The 21024-nt window shown below is 45.5% G+C and overlaps 1 protein-coding gene across 1 annotated transcript; it reads left to right on the top strand.

Moving 5' to 3' along the window:
* The first annotated feature begins 1759 nt into the window (after nt 1-1759).
* Nucleotides 1760-20316, top strand: ETS2 (ETS proto-oncogene 2, transcription factor). The gene is made up of 10 exons (XM_078656843.1): nt 1760-2041; nt 5890-5960; nt 12671-12782; nt 13530-13649; nt 14019-14219; nt 15021-15104; nt 16175-16396; nt 16493-16756; nt 17217-17335; nt 18767-20316. The coding sequence occupies exons 2-10, from the start codon at nt 5907-5909 to the stop codon at nt 18980-18982; spliced, it is 1392 nt and encodes a 463-aa protein (XP_078512969.1). The 5' UTR covers nt 1760-2041; nt 5890-5906; the 3' UTR covers nt 18983-20316.
* The last annotated feature ends 708 nt before the right edge of the window (nt 20317-21024 follow it).

Raw genomic sequence — 21024 nt, 5'->3', positions numbered from 1 at the left:
TTATTGCATATTTCTTGAGTGCGGCTACATAGTCGTCTATTGATTCGCCCACCTCCTGTTTTCTCTGCTGGAAATTATAGTGATCAATGGATGTTTAAACTGCCGGCCGATAGTGGTTGTTCAGGTCTTCTATTGCGTGTCTGAAAACATTGTCGTCTGCAGCTTGTGTGGGAGTGGGCACCAGATTCTGGAAGACTCTAATCCCTTCTGGGCCTAAGTTGTGCAGGGGTATCCTCCTCTTCCTCGTACTGGGGAAAGCTTCCCCGTTTTCGTCTTCCAGGGCTTCTATGTAATTCATGAAGCACTCTCTCCAGTCCTCCCACTTCATCAGAGGTTCTCCTGGTTTGGGCAAGAACGGAATCGGCGTCCTGAGTGAAGACGCCTGCGCACTCATTTCGGTGCGTCTTCCTGGATCTGTCTCCTGACCTCTCGGGCTGCCTGACGCGCTTGCGTCCTCTCTGCGCGCCTGGTCCAGTTGGGGTCCTTCTGCGCCCCCTTCTCTACTTCTCTGTAAGTCCGCCAGGTCCTCAACTGTATCCGGGCGCTAGTACATGGACTGGCCAACCTAGTGTAGTGTCACCTTCTCCCTCTCTTTAGTGCGAGTGCCGGTGGGGTCACTATGGGTCAGTCTCTGGCTCCTCACTCTGGTCGCTCTCTGCCCTGCGTACCTGGTACTCTCTGTCCACTCCTGTTGCTTGCTCTTCGTGGCTCTATGCCTCTGCCACGCTCTCCTGCTGATGCTGTCTTTTGGCTGTCCCTCTCCTGGGTGCTCCACATGGTGGCTTTCTTGGCTCTCCCTTCTGTTGGGCTCTCACGGTGTATTTACCAGTTTTTTTTTCTATCCCGGCCTCATCGCCACTGTAATGTCGGTGTTATGACCCAAAAACGCTCTGGAAGCAGCTGTATGAGTGTACACTTATTTATTCATGAACAGCAGGAGAGCGCCGGCGTCCGGTGCTCTCTGATCTTTTTCCCCAACTTGCGCTCTCGCTAACCACCTAAAATGGCCGCCGTGCGTGCTATGTCATCACGCAGCGCGCGGCGACTAGAGCGCAACTCTACACACACTGTTTGCTACCTCTTACATTTTGTTTGCTTTAGATACTTGCTCAAGTGCCATTGCCTATGTAACGATTGTTCTTGTGTTTGAGTGTCTACCATTTGTTGCAGTATTATACCGCTACTTGTACTTTGTATACCTTTGTAACCTGCACACGTCACTTTTCCTCCTATAATTGTACCGTTTGCTACCTCTTGTATTTTGTTTGCTCACATTTGTCACTTTTGCCTCATGTAATTTAATGTTTGCTGTTGTAATTTGTTCACTTGTAATTTTCTCCTCGTGTATCATTACTGTTTCTTTTGTGAAGCGCTCTGACACCTTCGGGTAAAGTCCGCGCAATATAAAAACGCATAAATAAATAAATGGCAAGTCTTTTTAGTAATGCGAATACTGTGCCTAAATATTCAGGAGTAAGGTTAGAACAGTACATTTGACCTCACTGTGTCCACCACGCCCAGTGCTGCCCTGGTGAGAAACACTTCAGGTTCACGGCGCCTCAGACCGAGCCCTTTGTTTAAGTTCTTTTGGTGCCGTCACTCAGGTAAACGGCCTGGAGAGACACGGTGTCCACGTGCTGTGCCCGCCCCTCCCCCTGCACCGAGGTCGCAGCTCTGAAAGGGCACGGCCGAAGCCACGCCCACCCGGACCTTTTATGGATGGCGGTTACCGGATATGACGATGCTCCGCCCTCGGGGCGGCCTTGCGTGGTTCCGCCCAGCCTCTTCACAGGCTGCTCTGTGCTCTCCCCCACCCTGAGCTCACAGACAAGCACAGAGCAGAGAGACAGGCAGACGGCAGCGGGGACCGCAGCTTCCCACAGCATAGAGACCCCCCCCCCCCAGGCTCCCGCACCGCCCCCACAACCGGCCCAGTGAGCGTCCGACTTGGTTTTGGACTGGTTCTTGTTTCCGAAGGAGAGCCTGAAAACCCTGGATTACTATTCTTGGGAGGACTACGCACCTGGGTCGCGGAAGACAGGTACGAGAGGAACAGACAGCTGCTCGTTGCGGGTCACTGGGGAGCAGAACAGTCGCCAGGGAGTGCAGTGGGCTCTGAATGAGTTATTAAGAGGCTGCAGAAGATATTTGGGGCTACGCGGGTGTATGTCATCACACGGGGTACACCTGAGATATGGAAACGTTATTTTAGGGGAACACGTGAGGATGGTGAGGGAATACTTTCAACGTTACTTGGACGGCGGGACGATCATTCCTTCGGGGTGAGGGTGTTTGAGCTTAACGAAGTGACACATTTGCTAAACATGCAGCACGAAAGGAGTGCGTACACTACTCGAGAATCTCGGTTTTTTTCCCCCTCCATTTAGCTTAGAAAGTGAAATTTAGTGGGAACACAGAGCGCCCCATTTCTCTTTCCTTTAGACACCCATGTATAGGCCTCAGCACTGTGTGATGGGTACAGTAGGCTAACTAGTGTAGATTGCGATGGGACAAACCACACGCCTAGTAGTTCTAACCTGCCCCGGTGCAGTAAGTGTACTCTGGGTGTGTCCTTTGATGTGATCATTTCCGATATGTTTCCCCCGTGTGGAGTTGATCGATTGGTTTCAGCTTTTGTTAAAAATTATCATCGTGCACAGCGAATGGCGGTTTGTGTTTTTTACGTGCAGGGAGTGGACACCTTCCTTTACAACAGAAACTGTAGCAGGTCGAGTTGTCCTCATGTGTCGATCGATGCAAGATGGGGCTGTACGAAGTTCTCAGATTTTGCGCTTGAATTGTTTTTTTTTTTATCCGGATATATTGAGGACAAGCTGGCCCTTCACGGGAGTGAGGCTCGGTGGGGTCGAGCCGACGTGTCCTGTATCCAACTAGCCCCTGATGAATGAGGACAAAGGCCTCGGTAAGGTCTGTGTGGGCCTCCAGTGTTGAGCAGTGCCTTTAGGGCCAAGGAAAGGTGTACCACTGCCGTGTGCGACTGCAGTGACAGTGAGATTCATGTACGGCTTATGTAGAGGTGTCAAGCAGAGTGCAGCCCCAGGATAATGCGAATACTTCATTTGGGGTGGGGAGTTACCGCGGTTTACAGCTGTGGGGGATAGACGTGGTTCCAGCAGTGTGCAGCTGCGGTAATAGTGAGTGGGGTGGTAGAGTGCAGCTGTGGAGAAAGCCTGAATGAGGTCGGAGTGGTACGAGTGAATGCAGGACCCGTGGAAAGATGGCAGCTGTGGGATCAGTGAATGAAGGCCCCGTGGAGAAGTGCCAGCAGCGTGCAGCTGTGGGGCGAGTGTAGAGCCCACGAAGTGGCGCCAGACAAGCAAGAGCCTGTGAGTGTACGGGTTCATGCAGGACCCCTTGAGGGGTGCCAGCGGTGTGTGCAGAATCTGGAAAGGGGTACCAACGCATTGATTGTATAGTACTATAAAGTTTTATGTAGCGCGTACATGACCGCCGGGGTTATCAAAGCGCTTTACAGTATATATGGCAAGTGGGTACATGTAAACAACCAAGAGTAACCTAAGAGAGGGATTCATATTGATAGTGTGAATGCATCTGGGGGGAGGGCGGTGTTTGCAACTGGGAGGGGCACAGGTGAATAAAGGGCTCACAAGTGGGGTCGGCAGTGTGTGTAGCTGTGAGGACACGTGAACTGCATGGGCACATGAGGACTGGCGGTGATGCGCGAAACAGATGGAAAAGTAGGTACAAGCCAATAAGAAGGGGTGTTGTCCGCACGGTTGGTACTGTGCAGATAGTGAACGTGGTTTTTGGAAAGGGGCTCCCTCCCGGAGTGCAGCTGGATGAAGAGTGGGCGTGCCCATCTGCTGTGCAGCTGGAGGCCACAGTTAAGGCATACCCTCGGTGGGGATGTGAGGGGGGACTGAATGCGCGTGTCACCGGGCTGTGAAACGGGGAGTATTGTGAGCGTGCGTTTTATTTAACAGTCTTTTGTCTTGTCAGTGGGGGTGGAGAGGGCACAGCTTGAGGGATGCGCTCAGTGCGCAGCTGGACGTAGAGTGAGTGTTACGTTTCTTACAGACAGTCGTCCTTCACACCGGGTGTGCCAGGAAAGTTAAACCCCCAACTGCTGGACCACCATTCAGCTATTACTGAGGCAGTTTGAGCGCCTGCATGCGACGACACACTTAATGTTAGTATATAGTGAAAGCCGTCCGTCGCATGTCTGGTTTGTTGGCCCAAGTGGTGTCCGTCATAGTTTCGGTTTGTTAGGTCGCAGAAACATTTAAACAGCACAGCAGTCATAAATGACTTCAGTCTGTATTTGCGCTAGTAAGAGCTTAATTTCTTCTAAGTGGCGTTGAAGACAGCTTGTCTTACTTTGTAAATTTGGAAGCGCTCGAACTCTACAACAAAGTGGTTTGCATCGCTTGGTGAAGCCGTTGAATACATGATGCCGTGCCGCTGTGGCACCCTTATACTGGCATATTGAAAACATGCACCATTTATGGCTAAAACACTGGCGGTCACTTGCCAGCGCTCCCCAAATCGTTTACTTTGCATTTTTTCCTCTGTTTCAGATGTTCTTGGATCGTAACATATGCTGTAGCTTAATGACTGGATGTACACGCATGCACCTTTTTGCAATCTACTAAAGAATCGCTTGCGTGTTTACCTGGGCCCTGCCATACGGACCATCCGCACTTCCAAACGCTCTTGTGTCCCGTGACCCCCACAGTCTAATACACGTTCAGCTTTCTTTTGACCGACTCGTTCCCACTGAGGCTGATGCTGTGACATATTCTCGGCAGTAGTTGTCTCATTTCTACTAGGCCCTGTGGCATCTTTGAACGAGGCGATCGGTAGCTAGATGTCAGTGGTCCCTTTTTTTTTTTTTTTTTTTTTTTTAAATCCTCCGAGTTCCAGGAAAAACATACTTCGGAATGCATGATGGACTATTTGCTACTTAGAAGTACACCCAATCACCCTGCTGTCATTCGTATATCATCTGTACGAGTTGTGAACATAAAGCACTCCCTTTTTCCAATTCCCAGAATTGGTGAAGAAAGCAGGTGTGATTAACATAATTTGTAAAAATGGATTGAGTCACAAGGATGTACACTTATTGCACAGGAGAACACACTGTGGTAGCATAGAGAATAATTTATTCACAGATATAAAACATGTTCACGACAGTTTGGCCATAGGTGCTTCGGAAGATGTGCAGTTTGCGGCTGTATTCGTGAAGCAGTTTGCAGTTGGGTGGGCGCATTGGCGCCGTCCCAAGCCTAGCATGAGTGGCTTCCTATGGCGTGGGTCACCCTCCTGCACCCCCACCCCCCATTCTGGGTACTAAGGTCACGTCACGCAGACGACTGCTTTTAATCTCACGTAAACTAGAATCCTCAACATACTCCGTGTTTTATGGACCGTGTCTGGGAGACTGCTTCCTGGCGTATTTCTGGAAGCGGCCCACAATTTCTTTGTACGTTAACAGTCGGGCACATTACATTACAGCTAGAATACACACCTTTCATGCTTGTAGTTGGCAAGATGCATTGAAGCAAGTCTCCCTGGCATTCCTTGGGCCAGTATAAAACGCCTATATCAATTCAATAAGTGTTTTTTATGCAGGTGTTTTAAAATATATATTTTATGTTTGCAAGTCTCTTGTGTGGATTTCTGGTGCTAAAATGAGTTCTAAATCTAAACAAAAAGGTCTCTGCACACGTGTGGTGTGTGTTTTGGGGGGAGTGGGTGTTGAAGCTAGTATCTTCTTGGTTTCTTCCCAAAAAGGGGGGGTTATTTTTTGCTGTTTATAACGCTTGGTACAAAATTAACATAGTTCTGATTCTGTTGTGACATTAAGAACTGAGCCCTCCTAACTGAATTTTTATGCCCTCTTTCTAGCTCTGCGTGGACTTGGGATGGACTTGGACCAAGTGGCGCCTGTGTACAATGGATACAAAGGAGCTCTCAAGGTGAGGTGGGAAACGTAGTCTGGAGACCGTCTCAACCCTCAGAATCCAAAAGTTCATGATCTAAAGGGGCCACCTAGCATAGAGAATCTTTATACCCAGGGCGATATCACTCCAAGGTTCCTTTGTTTGATATCTGTAGGGGGTTTAAGGCCTGTTGGGAAGTAATTCGCCAGGAGGCCTCTTTAAGCCACAGTATCAGTGTAATGACGTGTTCCCCAAACACTTAAAAAATGCATAGTTTATGTCTGTGCATTCACATGTAGTTTTGTGTTGTGAAGCTCACACCTAGTTGTAATTGTATTCATCTAGCGTTTACTACCCCTGCCACTCTTTAGAGAGAGAGTAGCACGCTGCTCCGAAACCCAAGGTTAATGGTTGATCTAGTGGTCTGTTGGTTATTGCAGTTAGTCATGTGCTCTTAAGAACACATTCCATGCTTTACTCCAGTTACTTTGTGATGTATTATATTCATACCAGTTAGGTGGGGACTAAGTGGTTTCAGATGAGTGGCTGGTGGAGATTATGTAATGTTGGTTACATGGATTGGGTTTTAAAGAGGAGGGGTTTTGATCTATCGAGTGGGGTATCAACCAATTTCAGAATTGCAATAGAAGGATTAAGGCAGGCGTGAGACTGAGAGGAGGCTATACTCCGAAATAAAAAGGCGTTCAGAGGATGGAAGGTAAGAAGGTCAATGAAGAAAGAAAGGAGGAATCGAGCAAAGTATGTCAAGGTTACTTCCTCATGCAGGATTTTATGTGTGTGTGTGGGGGGTCTTTCTGAGCTATCAAGCAATCTTAGGGTGTACGCTGTGGAAAGAAACATTAAAATACCTGGTGCTCCATATTCGGGGCATACAACAAACGTGCGATTCTGAGTGTACACCATTTAAATACTACATCCTCGGCCTGTTGTGTGTGGGGGGGGGGGGGCAGGTGCTTTCACCCATCGCCCCCCCGGCAGCCCTGGACATGTGAAGTATCGCCCCCCTGTATTTCCTGACATTCAATGCTCTGCTTGAGAGCCTGGCCCCTGGGCCTATCTTTTTCATTTTCTGTGTCCTCGATTAAGTGTCAGTCTGGTATCTGGTTGCTGCCAGCTGAGTCGTGCATGAGCCGGGTGGCCAGTCCCCAGTCTGTGATTGCTTTTGGCTTGCTTTGTTGTGTGTTTGGCTCTGCCCTGTTTGCTCAATACACTGTCTACCACAACACCCTGTTTTGTGTACATTAAGCCTTCCACTGCCCCATTGACTCAGACGTTGTTTGCCGATAACGCACGTGGCCTACTGTTTCAGTGCTTAGCGCCGCCCTGTACTTACGGTGTGATTCATACAGTGAGGCTAAGAATTGGCCAAGGAGTTTCAAGTGGAGTCCAGGCACCTATCGGCTGTCCTTTCAGCTCGTTGATTTGCAGACAGAGGTGTGTTATTTCGTTTCTAGGCTTCTTTCCTCCACCACACGCCTTACCTACCAGTCCTAATAAAGCAAAGGTTCTTTGTCACTAGTGTAAGAAGTGCCGATTGTTTGTCATTGCTGACTATTTCTTACACAGATTGCCCCAGTTTACGTCATCGTCTACCAGTTTACCACTCAGTTGGCTAGGATCCTGCTATTCGGGTGGAGTAGGTTAGTCGTTCAGTTGTTAATGCCTGATCCTTCCTTGGTTCTCCCAGCAGTGGCGCTGGTTTCCTGTGGCCTGAGTACCCCAGAAAGGTGCTCTCGGTTTTTGCACCCAAGGGTCTGACTGTTGCAGTGTTGGTTGATGGACCCAGTCCTTGTGTGCCGTGGGAGCTTGGCACTTTTTCGGACGTAGGTCCATGTCATTAACATATCTTTGACAGCACAGGATGACCAGACCGTTGAACATTGTAGATACACTGCCAATACTGGGTTTGCAACATTCCTCATGCGCTTCAGTTTTTACTCTCAAATCTTGGGTGGATATCTTGGGCTGACCATTGTGGACACCATTCTGTTCTTGTCCTGCGGCTGTGGGCGCCTTCTCTAGAAACCTCACCTCTGTTTGCGCTTTTAAACAATGCCATCGTCACCCTTCAATGATTAAAGCCCCCGCCATCAAGTTAGCACAGTGAGTTAGTGCTTACCTCTAGATACAAGTCCCAATCCCGACAGGGTGAGCTCAGTCGATTTTATTTTTTGAGTAGTTTCGAGTTGAATTAAACTACTAAACAGAGTCCCAGCATGTACTGGACACCGCAGCTGTCTAGTTATATGTATCGATATAGCAGGGGTGGCTTTTCTATTCTTGGTGCACTCTCAGGTATGTAATCAACTGTATTTGAAAACAGCCTCACCTTCCTTGGTTTAGGGCGACTATTTACTTCCCATTCAACCTGTTTTACAGTATCAAAAAAAGAAATCAACAATTTTTTAACCAAAGGGCACTGGAGCGTTCTAAATTAAACTGCTCGAAAGCGTCTGTGAAATTATGTTTAGAGAGCCCTATTGAACAGGAAGGCGCCCCAGATATTTATTTTAGTGACCAACTCACGCCATCCATTTTATCCTGGTATGGTTTCGTTTGAACCTCATTCCTTCTGTTTTCCTGCCGTGCTGGCACCTAAGCTATAGTCAACCTCCCACCCTGTCCGTGCAGTGGCTCCTCCTCCCACCCTGTCCGTGCAGTGGCTCCTCCTCCCACCCTGTCCGTGCAGTGGCTCCTCCTCCCACCCTGTCCGTGCAGTGGCTCCTCCTCCCACCCTGTCCGTGCAGTGGCTCCTCCTCCCACCCTGTCCGTGCAGTGGCTCCTCCTCCCACCCTGTCCGTGCAGTGGCTCCTCCCAATCAAACCTACATATTTTATTTTTTTGTAAATTTTATAGGGTGCACCACCAAAGACTTATCTGGTCGCTTATGCATAAACATCATTTTACTCCATGCCGCCCAGCTTTGTCTTTCCTAGAATCATTACCTAATGAACTAGTATGTTTTACTGTGGCCTCATATTTACTTACTTCAAGGAAAACTAGGTGGCTGGACCACTTCGACTTATGAATTGCGCATCTTAATCTTGTTCCTAATGTAATTTTTTTTCATCAGTTTACTGTCGCCATTCTGAAAGTTGTATTTGTGAATTGTATACTGCGTATTGTGTATTTTTGTACTTTTATGATCTTAAAAATTAGTATCGAGTAAAGTGATCTGACTGAACTGTATTTGAATATTTATATCCCCTGGTTATTTGTCTTCCACTTTGCAAAGCTGCCTATTCAATATCTGAAATGGGCTACACCATGCGTGACATTCTGGAAGCACGTTACCCTGTACGCGAGAAAGAATTCTTGTGCTGCTGCTTTGAAGCTTTGTCAGACTTGGTGCTAAACCATGTTTTTGGTTCTGCACTAAACCTAACAGGGTTTGGCCCTAGACATACTTTTTGGGTCTGGCTTTAGCATTATGAAGCCTGGAACTAGAAAGGTCAGTTACGTTGGCCCTGCATTAATGAGTCCCGTGTACTAACCAGCATTATTTGTGCCCAGCCCCAAGCAGCATTATTTGGCCAGGCAGCATTCTGCATGAATGAATGAATGAAATTTATAGAGTGCACGATCACCAGCGGTTTCTTGGCGCTTAGGGACGGACTAGCGAAGATTAATGCAGGAGAGGGTTTAATCAAACGCCTGTACAAACAACCATGTCTTCAGGGCTCTTCTGAACACCTGGTAGGAGGGAATGTGATGGAGTTCAGGAGGAAGGGAGTTTGTGAGGCAAATCTCAAACCCCCGAGCCTTTTGCGCTTAAACGTGCAGGTGGCAAGGAGGTTAAGACCAGTCGACCGAAGTGTTCGGGAAGGGGTATAGCGGTGAAGGACGCCAATAAAGGAAGGGCCTTGGTTGGCGAGGGCTAAATGGGTAAGGCAGGCGACCTTGAAGAGGCTGCGCTGGATTATCGGGATCCAGTGCAGACTTTTCATTATAATGCCCGGTACTGGGTGGCATTCCTGGCCCTACCTTAGATGGCATTATTCACCCCAGTAGTTCAATACTTTTTTGGGCCTGGCCCAGAACAGAAAACGTCGTTGAGTCCAGCCCATAGGCTCATTCCGTCTGTTTGCTTCGTGAATCGAGCCATATTTATGAGGCAGGGTTGGTATTCTGTAATTCTTTGCTGTGATGCACCCTTACAAGCAGATTGTGTGCTGTTGACAGTACTGACATGCTGGCCTGGACTACAGGACTGTCTCAGGAATGCGTTCTTGTTGACACACGTCCATGTGAGGATCTCGATGGACTATAATTATGTCTGAACGTGAGGTTCATTCACCCATCACGTGTACAGCCCCAGTGCTCCTAATTAGTGGCTGAACCACAGACGATACTGACGAACCGAAACGTATATTCAGATTCATCTTGTGGGAGAAATACATTTGCATCTTCACGTGCTTTAATACATATGTACACAGGCGGTGGTTTGTTCGAATAAGGGGCAGTTGTTGCGTGTTTGCTATTGTGTGCTCGTTGACACCCCCCCGCCGTTTTACAAGTGTGTGTATATATATATATATATATATATATATATATATATATATATATATATATATATATAATTATTTTTTACCACAATCTAAATGTGTGTAATCAGCAGAATCAAGTTGCTTGTACTTGGTGTTGTGATGTATCTGATTCCACCATACATCGAAAGATGTTAGCCTCTAGTGCAGGGGTCTTCAAACTGGAGGACGGTACCCCATGGGGCAGCATAAAGTGATCCCGGGTGGGCACCATGCTCTGGGCAACATAGGCATTATGCTGATAGCAGTGCTTTGTTTTAAGTGGCAAAAAGAGAGCGGCAGTAAGCTGCTCTGTAATGTGCCATCACTAACCTCTTTTATCATGTATATCCTAAAGTTTAGACCTATTTAAACATTACCAATTTAATAAAATAATTGTCAAATTCTGAGGGGGGGCAACTTATTTTTTCACTGGGACGGAGGGGTGCGTGGCATTGAAGTTTGAAGACCACCACTCTAGTGAGCGGCCTATGTGGGGCCTTGAGTTCTCCTGTTCATAATAAATTCTTTGTGTTTATGCTTTTCGAATACTTGATTTCGCTACAGATTGGGGTACATTGTTCTCATCCCTCCATGCTCCCCTCACACTTTGGATTTATGATCAATTCCTCGGCAGATAGCTACCTGTAACTTGAATTGTAGATGCCTGCCTAGTGATTTGGGTCTCTGTAGCAGCGCTTGAGTTATAGATGCCTGGTGACATGGATCTCTAGCACCACTTGAGTTGTGGATGCCTCCTGCCTGAGGTCTTGGATCTCTGTAGCAGCGCTTGAGTTATAGATGCCTGGTGACATGGATCTCTAGCACCACTTGAGTTGTGGATGCCTCCTGCCTGAGGTCTTGGATCTCTGTAGCTGCGCTTGAGTTCTAGATGCCTGTCTGGTGACTTGAAACACTAGAAATCAGGGCAGAACACTTATCTGCATCCTACTTCTAGATGCTCCCATGTATCCCTTGAGTTGAGACAGTCACAGGCTCTGTGATTCTAGCTCCACAGAGTACTTGCTGATGTTTCCTGCCCTAGGTCCATGCCATTTTTGATTGCATCAGTTCCCATAGCAGTGACTACTGTGGGGAAAAATTCAAGGGTTGAGGCTGTGAAATGCCTTAGCGGATTGTTTGAGTGTCCACTGCTGAGACTTTTATATAATGTGAAGGCCATAGTTCTATGTAATCCATATGGAAAAACTGACTCTGTGAAATACACTTATTAGGAAACCTTGACCTCAACAAGTTCCCTCAATTTACCCTGCAGTCACCATGACGATTGCTACTGAGTGACCTCCGCTTTTTGAAAAGGAAAAAAAAACAAGTCCTTGTTCACATAGCTCCTTGTTGATTTGTCCTCTTCAGGTGTGATGTTTGGTGCTTGAAGCACTCATGGTGAATATTGTGTTATATGACTATTTAAATGGACTTTGGCTCCAACACCTTCAAGCACTGGCTTAGTAACCTGCAGTTATTGGGTTGCAACATTGTTCATGTCTTGGATCCGCGCACAGGAGATCTTTCTCCTTCCTTGGAATACACAAGGGATTATTTTAGTCTGCAAGCAGATCTGTAGCACTGGGACATTTGTGCATATGAAAGAATTAGAAAAATTGATTCCACCCAAGGGAAAGCGACTCTTTATCTTAAACTTTCCACCTTTTAGATGCCTTTGCCTGTACACAAGCGGCATTGGCAGCCTGATGTTTGATCCCCCTTCAGTGTTTGCGGGTGGCATGGTAAGCTTGTTATGTACACGTGTCTGTGCCTTAGCACTAGATCCGCAGTACATAAACACATTCATACATTGGGTAATAAGGGCACCCGCTGCTAAGCTCAAAAAGACAATTCGTACTTTGAATTTTAGTAAATAGCTGTGCATTGTGATTCCAAAATGTGGTGCTGCCGTTACACTTGCACAAACATGAGCATTGTTGCAATTTGGTCTACAGTGTCAAAGTCGAGTTGCAGTTCTAGTTGCAATGTTAGTAGTTTCTTTTAAATGTTTGCAAGAAACTTGCATCCCCCTAGGCAACAGTTGTCGTCATTCAGTTGTTACCGCTGCATAGGGACTTGGAAGGCCTTTGTGTGCATCAACATTAGAGTCTTATAAGCTAACAAATTATTCTGATTGTAACCTTTTTAGAAGTTTGTGAACAGCCTTTTAACTGTTTGATCTTGGTCATTTTTCAGCGACAGCTTGCCTTTGATACCTTCAGTAACCAGACTTCTTTATTCAGTGGATTATATTCCTCCTTCGACGAAGAACAAGCAGTGCCAACTGGCTTGGATTCAATCTCCCCCGGTAAATATCTAGATAGGGGTTTACTAACTGTGGCAACCGATGGACTAGCCAAATCTGTGGGTTTGTTTGAGATATCGAAGCATAAAGGCACATTACTTTTTCCTATCCACAAGGTCCCTATGGCTTAACGTTTTTTCCAGCTGGTATTAAGATCTAGTATCATTGTTTTATTTCGTTACCTTTCAACACACACTTACAGCCGATTAATTGAAAAGTATCTTTCCCTATCAACACATACCAGTAGGAAGCCAATAGATTGCTTGACTTTGAGGTGTCCAACAGATACAGCTGTGCAAATGAGTCCATGACTGCAAACATGTGGTGACTTTAAGCTTCGGACTCTGGTTTTCAATGGCATTAGAGTAATTATTTGTTTGCGATACATTGGACCATTGCAGGGATATGCACCTTAAAGTATTTAGGCATGTTCCGTTCAGCAATTATTTGAATGTGGGTGTTCCTTTTTGCTAAAATGATTTTGAGTACCTTTCTAAAAATCTGGTAAAGCACATTATTATACGGCCGAATTTGCCCTCTTCTCAAGAGTATTAAGCCTAGAGTTTGCATGTTTATAAAATGCCACCCTTTGTCCACCAGGAACGGTGAATGCCGTCTTGTGATCTGTACTGATGACACTAAACACGCCTTCCCACAGAGTCTTTTGTAACATTATTCATGTGCTGCTTTATTACTCATATTTCCCGATTACGTGGCGAACTGTATTTCTAATGCCTGCCTTCTTTTCAGACGTGAACAGCTGTGAACTCCCACTCCTGACACCATGCAGCAAGGCAGTGATGAGCCAGGCCCTCAAAGCCACCTTCAACGGGTTCACCAAGGAGCAGCGTCGTCTGGGGATCCCCAACAGTAAGTGTACCCCGTCTCGAGGCATGCAGTCACTCATTCCACACACTACATTCTCTCTAGTGTCACCTTCAAGTGCAGCGACTTGATAAGTGTGACAGAAAAGAATTGCGCGTGAAGAGAATTTTATCCTGGGTGACTACTAGCATTGTTATTCAGCGGGATTTGTATTTAAGAGGGACCACAGTTCCTCCTGCTCCACATTAGTCTAATGAGGACTTCCTGTGTAAGTTAAGATGAAACTTTCCATGGTTTTATCAACACACTGCTTTAGATGGTTCCACTGCGAGCGCACGCCTCACTTTGCATTAAAGTAAAATAATAAAGTGGACTTCAAGTTTGTGGAATCACACTTTTCACTCTAATCGCCAGGTCCTTGGTTCTGGACTGAGGGGCAAGTCTACCAGTGGCTTTCGTGGGCAGTGAACGAGTTCAGTTTGGAGAATGTGAATTTTCAGAAATTCCTCATGAATGGCCAGGGCCTGTGCAACCTGGGCAAGGATCGCTTCCTGGAATTGGCACCTGATTTTGTGGGCGACATTCTGTGGGAGCACCTGGAACAGATGATGAAAGGTAAGCGTTGAATGAAAACCTAATGATTTAATAATGTCATTAAAAGTTAATGAAACTGGTCTTGTAATGTTTTTAAAATAGTTTTTTGTATAAGACTGCCGTATGCCAAAACAATAAATAAATAAATGAAAGCAATTGGTGGGCCCTAAAAGTGTGTCCTCTGCTTAGTATTTACAAAAGGTGACCCTACAATTCGAATTCCTTTTAATCCTGCATCAGCTCATCCCAGGGAAAGAGCAGGAAGTATGAACAAGTGAGGCGCATTGAACGCCCCCAAACTTCTCGGGGACTGACAAATTGGCATCTCCGGGGAAGAGGGAAAAGTGGCTTTGCAGAAAGCACTGGCTTTCCATAGTGCAGTAGAATTTGCCATTGCCACAAAAGAAGGCATTTCCATGATTTCTCAGGATTACACTTGTAAAACTGTGACTGGAACAGCATTTCCTGTGAAATCCAGTAAAGATTTGTGACTCCCTGCAATGTTAATCCAGAAACTCTCTGGGTGTCATTTAACATAGTTCTTTTTGATCTGGTCCATTGACTGGCACTCCATTCCAGGTCCAAAGCCGATGATACCAATACTATGCTAAATAAAACATTGCATTATTAATTAGATAACCAGTTTAGCCACTTTCAGTAGGCTTTGGCAACGGCCCTTGTTTTCCTCTATGTACGAGTAAGTGTCTGATGTAAGTTTTGTTTGTGTTTAAGTCCAATGTTGAGTCAACACACTGCAGAAATATACTGAGCCAATGAATGGTCTCCAAGGCACGTGTAACCACATGTTTGTTCTGTTTGTAGAGCATCACGTGAAAGAGGAGTACGTGGATGTGGACGACTCGCAGCTGAACTCAGTCCCACGGTGGATCAGTTCACATTCCTTAGGTGAGTCCTTTGTTTTGGTGGCTCTACTGGAAGCCCCCTTACATGGTTAAAGAGCCTTGTCTCTGACTTCTGATCAGTAAGTAATTCTCCAAGATTATATAGACTAATGTCTGGTTGGTCACCGAGCTGCAAAGATTTCTAGTAAATCTGCCCCTCGACAACAGAATTTTGGTGGCATCTTTTTAAGCGTTTTAGGCATTTAGCACCATCTAGGATATTTTATCTCCCACTGAGCATGTACAGATTGACAATTGTTTTCCTTATTTTAAGATTAGTTTTTGTTTGTTATTAGGCTTAACCTATTTGCTTTGTTAAGGGACAGGGTGTACACTCGGCAGTGTCCCACCCCCTTGAATCGGCTTTGTCATGTGTTTTGTTTACGTGGATGGATTTCACTGATCACCCCGATAATCCTGCTGCCATGTGCCAATCCTGCCAATGTGGTGTGGTACAAAAAATGTTCCACAGCAGGGTCCCTTCGTTGGCCTTCAGCTTAAATGTATAGTGCTGTATTTAATATACTTAAGTGTTTGGCACATTGGTATTTACGTTACATTGGTATTTACGTTTTCATAGAAGCGCTCTAACTCTGAACTACGTTTTCTATTGCTTGGTGTTCAGATTGTTTCCTGGGGCTGGGATCCCCTCTTCATGTTTCTTATACACGTTTCTCAGGTATCCGTAAAGCTCGGTACATCCTTTTTTTAGTGTACAGCTCAATAGCTTTTCAATTTACCAACATTGACCTTCCCCCTAGCTTTGAATGTTCCGACTTAATAGTGTATAAATCTGTGAAGACACTCACACCTGTTCTCCCCATTACACCTGCAAAAGGCATCTTAATACATGTGATGGTTATCCTAAATCTAATTTAAATAAATCCTGATACATTTGTACTTGTGTATTTAATATCGGAAGTCAGTGAGGCAAAAACACATCATTAATAATACTGCAATGACTGTGGTTTTTGTGTGGATTACTTTACTTCTGAATGCTTCTTTGCAGTTAGTAGGTGAAAAGTCAGTGTCCACGAATTGTCATCTCAATCAGTTTCATACCATTCCTTGTAGGGTTCGATGTGGATCCACCACAGTGCGGTGCTCAAGTTCCGAGATACCCGAAAGGGCGCGTCATGGGTGAACACTGCCAGTCGTCCACTGTTCCTGAGCTCCACAGCCCAGACCAAAAGTTCCAGGGTTATGGAAAGCCTTGTCTGGAGACTGTTAGCGTGAACTATTGCTCCCTGAACCAGGACTTTGCCAGAACCCTTGAGATGCTGATACACAACACGGGTATGACCGCGACATTGATCAAGCATATCATCTAAATGTGATTTTTTTTTCCCCATTGATAGTAACGTTAATGGTTTTCTCCTTAATTTGTTTTAGGTAAATCTAGAGAACATGAATCCTGTGACAGCGGCGCAGAGAGTTTCGACAGTTCTGACTCGTACATGCAGTCTTGGGCCAGCCAGTCCTCCCTGTTGGACATGCAACGTGTCCCCTCGCATGAGAGCTTTGAAGAAGATTGGAGTCACTCCCTTTGCTTAAACAAGCCAACTATGTCCTTTAAGGATTATATTCAGGATAGAAATGACCCTGTGGAGCAAGGGAAACCTGTCATTCCAGCAGCCATTCTCGCGGGTTTCACCGGTGAGCATTTTGGGGTTTGTGTCTAGAGGCAGCTTTTCATGTTGGTGATCTTCAAAACCATCTTTGATTATACCATTTGCCTGTAATTGAATGGTGTGTGTTGCTTTTTTCACAAACTGCACCACAACGTAAATGAGGGGGTGGCCGGTTTAGAATTCGAAATGAAATCTGTTTCGCCACTGACTCAAAGATTTGTCAGATGGCAGTTAAAAAATAAGACCATTCGTCTTATAGATCAATATGTAACCACTATTAACATGTCTTACATTTGTAAGCAGTTCAGAGTCCTTTTGAATCCACATGGGTGGGAGGGTGGATGACATAATGGTGTAATCTCAAGCTGATCACGAAATAATATGCCCAACCATATCGCTATTCGGATTTTTGTGGGCGTAGTGGTTTCTGTGAATGAATGTACCAGTCTCACAATTTCTTTCAAATTTTTTTTTTTTTTTGGCAGGGAGTGGGCCTATTCAGCTATGGCAGTTCTTGTTGGAGTTATTGACAGACAAGACTTGCCAATCATTTATCAGCTGGACTGGCGATGGATGGGAGTTCAAGCTGGCTGACCCGGATGAGGTGTGTAGAATTTAGGGTTGTTGGTGAGACCAAAAAAGCATACATGCAGCCCAACATACATTGTTTGCGGTCTTGCAGGGCTAGACGACGTCCCTGACATTTGGCGCCTTCTATGCCTGCAAAGGCTTAAACTTGGATTTGTCAGCAAGAAAACACACAATTTGAAATTATAGTTTGCACTACACAAGTTAAAAAAGGTGCTAATAAGTTATTGTTTTCCCATCTTCCTGTTATGTAATTTAGTACATAAGACAAATGGACATCAGTGCACCATAAGGGTCGCTGCTGTGGAATTCTTTGATTTTAATAGCTATCTAGCAAAAGTGCCTCAACTTGGATGACCAAGTCCTGAAAAACACACACTAAAGCATAGTTTGTGTACTTTTATCTGCAGAGATGTGAGGACCTACTACTAAGCCACCTGTCTCTGTAGCTGCTTCCATTACTTTCTGTTGCATGTGATTATTGTGGTTCCTGCTACTGGTGATGTTTTAGACCAGAAGAAAAGTTAATATTAAAGTACTAGACTGGTCTGTGTAGGATTTTGTGGGCAGAAGTGCTGGATGAAGTCTGTCTATAGAGGATTTCGATATTTAGCAGGGTGGAGAGAGGAGCCCCACGTTGGCGCAGGCTGCATTAGATGTGTGTTGGACGAAAGGATGGGAGGAGGATCTTAAATTTGAAGTCTGAATTCTCAACTCCGATTCAATTTTTCTACTTTGAACGTAAAACTCTTGAAACTTGCTCTCGAAAGTCGTACTCTTCTCTGTGGAGAAGTACAGATACTATTCAGAGAATGCAGATGGTTGGTGTGAGGAGACAGCAAGACTCGTTTACTCCTACTTCCATGTACCTAAGATCAGCATAGCCCCTGGCAGTGCAGTTTATGCTCCAGTTGAACCATACAAGCCCCTTGTAGCTCATGTAGGATGGCAGAGACTACCAAGATGTCTTTAGGAACACACTGGCTCGAGAAAGCCGGCCCATGATCAATTGATTACCAGTGCGTCCTGAATAATGACCAGTGGTAATTCCGTGTGGTTACATGACTGTTGTATTCTAAGCTAGAATTCACAACCCCCTTGCATGGTACTGTGGGCGAGCTGTGTTTTCACTCATCCTGTTCAGTGGTTTTGTGTCGAGTTAGATTTTGTATTAAGTGATTTTTGATTAATTTTTTTAATACCTAGAGTCTTGGTTGTGCTTAAATGGTACAGAGGCAGGGATGTAAGACAAAGCTGGGTTCAAGTTCTCGCATAGGGCCTAGACTGAGAGCAGCCATAGGTCCATAGGAGGTAGTATTCTTAATGGCATGGTTTACTGTTTAAAGTCTGTTAACAGAAAAATAGTTAATTAGGTTTCCTGTTCTAAACTTTGTTGCACATAAAGGCCACTTCCTAAATCCTAATGTTTGTTTCCTTTGAATTAAAGGTTGCACGGAGGTGGGGGAGAAGAAAAAACAAGCCAAAAATGAATTATGAGAAGCTAAGTCGAGGTCTGCGCTATTACTACGATAAAAACATCATCCACAAGACCTCTGGGAAGCGCTACGTGTATCGATTTGTATGTGACTTGCACAACCTTTTGGGGTACACGGCAGAGGAGCTCCATGCCATGCTGGGAGTGCAGCCAGACACGGAAGACTGAACTGTGAATCGTTTGAGAGAAGCTTGAAGATCTAGAAATCTGTGATGAGAACTCTTGCCTCCTGAGGCTACACCTGCAGATTGCACCACACAGTGCAGTTTCTCTGCGATACAGGCCTTGGAAGGGTTTCCCAGCTAACCACTGGGAAGCCATTACAATTTCATATGCACCCCAGACTGTACCAAGGCCTTTGTTCACTGCCTGGAGAGGTATAACCGGTGTCCATGGGGTGGCCTGGTTCTTAACGTGGCATGAGACTGACAGGACTCTTTTTTTCGTTATCGAAAAGTGCCACTGCTGTGAATGTTGGTGGCTTTTCAAACCAAAGATAAAACTTAAATTGCTTGACTGAACCGTTTTCAGACTGGGTCCAAAATTAAGCCTCTGTCCTGTAGGCTCCGCAGGGACGCCCATCAACTTCTTAGAGCCCAGCCGGGGCTGCGCTATTCAACTCCTGCCTGAGGTAGAGTGTGGTGTTCAGACCGTGCCTGAGCAGACTATTGAACGCCTTTTGTATAAAATTCTCATTTCAACACCTTTTTTTCTGTTATACAAAAAAATGCTGTGTAAGTACAGGACATTTTTGTTTTTTGTAAAAACCAGCCATAGTCCTAGAAGTTTTTTTTCGTGTTTTTTTTTTTTTTGTTGCTCAAAATCACACCATTTCAAAGGAAGTTTGTATATAATTTATATGCATTGCAATCTTATTTAATATCTGTAAAGGGTAATTATGGTTAAATATAAAACTGTTGCAAGCTGAAGAATGGAAATGTAAATAGAATACATCAGGATTTACTTGTACAAATACGTTGGCGACACTGCAAAAAAGAAAACCAGGTTGACTGTTCACCATGTTATTTGTAAATTGTTACAGTACAGTAGAAAGGAAATAAGTCGGGAACATTTGGTTCTTATTGGTTAATATGCGTGGGAGATCAGGTCTGAGTTTCATGTTACACTTTGATATGATTTGGCTATTGTTGGAATGTTTGTAGCACATTTTGGATACATGTTGGCTCTTTTTCACAGTTCATAAATATGCCTTGTTCGATATGGCCGCACTGGTGTTTTTGTTTCTTCTTAATCCATCAAGATCAAATTACAAGAATTCTATTTTTGCAAATAATATGACTCCTGTTCCTTGATCAGGAAAAATGTGTAGCAGCTATTTTTACTGCGAAACCAAATCCACTGGATGTTGTAAATGTAATAAACCAGAAAAACAAAAAAATGCTTTATTTTTTAATCTATCCTCAGTCTAAACTATTTCTTTATTGTGACATTTGAACTATGAAATCGAATTGCAAAATAAAAAGCAGTCTGAAAGACTTCAATATCTAGTAGATTATTTTAGTGTGTTCCGTGATCCAATGTACCCCTTGAGTGCTCATGACGAGCTCAGCTCGTCATGAGCCACGGCGCTCCGGTGCTCATGAAGAGCTGAGGTCGTCTTGACCGCGTCCGTTAAATGGAACGCTCGCACGCTGGGCTGATTCCCCTGCTGTGCTGAGCGTTCCATTGGAAGCTCGCACGCTGGGCTGATTCCCCTGCTGTGCTGAGCGTTCCATTGGAACGGGCGTGGCCATGACTAGCACAGCTCGTCATGGGCACCGGGGGGCTGTGCGCGCCCCCGCCCCCCTGCACAGCGGGGGGGAAACAGCCCCACACGGAAGGGGTTAAAGCTAGGTTCGAGGCATGTGGGCTGCTAAATTCATATCTTAGCATTAGATCGCCGCCTAGTGTTGGGTCCGGATGATCGCACATTGTTGTCCTGGAAGAGTCTTCGAAGTATCCTGAGATAGGTGGCTCCTCCCCTGGACTACAGTGCGCATGGGCATCGGCTCCATCCCCAGATTGTTTTTTTCCGCCATTGGGTTCGGATGCGGTCTCGACGTCTCTATGTCGGAACCGAGAAACTAACTTTTTACGGCCAAAAGGCCTTGTATTCTTTGCGTCGGTATTGTTTGCACACGGTCTTGAGTTCTTCCGTCTCTTGGAGTCGGAATCAACAGAGTGCTTGCACTCTTCGGACATCGAGGCCT

Source organism: Lissotriton helveticus, chromosome 8 (assembly GCF_964261635.1).
Source record: "Lissotriton helveticus chromosome 8, aLisHel1.1, whole genome shotgun sequence".
NCBI lineage: Eukaryota > Metazoa > Chordata > Amphibia > Caudata > Salamandridae > Lissotriton > Lissotriton helveticus.
The sequence above is the reverse complement of the archived record's forward strand: the minus strand, read 5'-3'. Positions and strand labels throughout refer to the sequence as shown.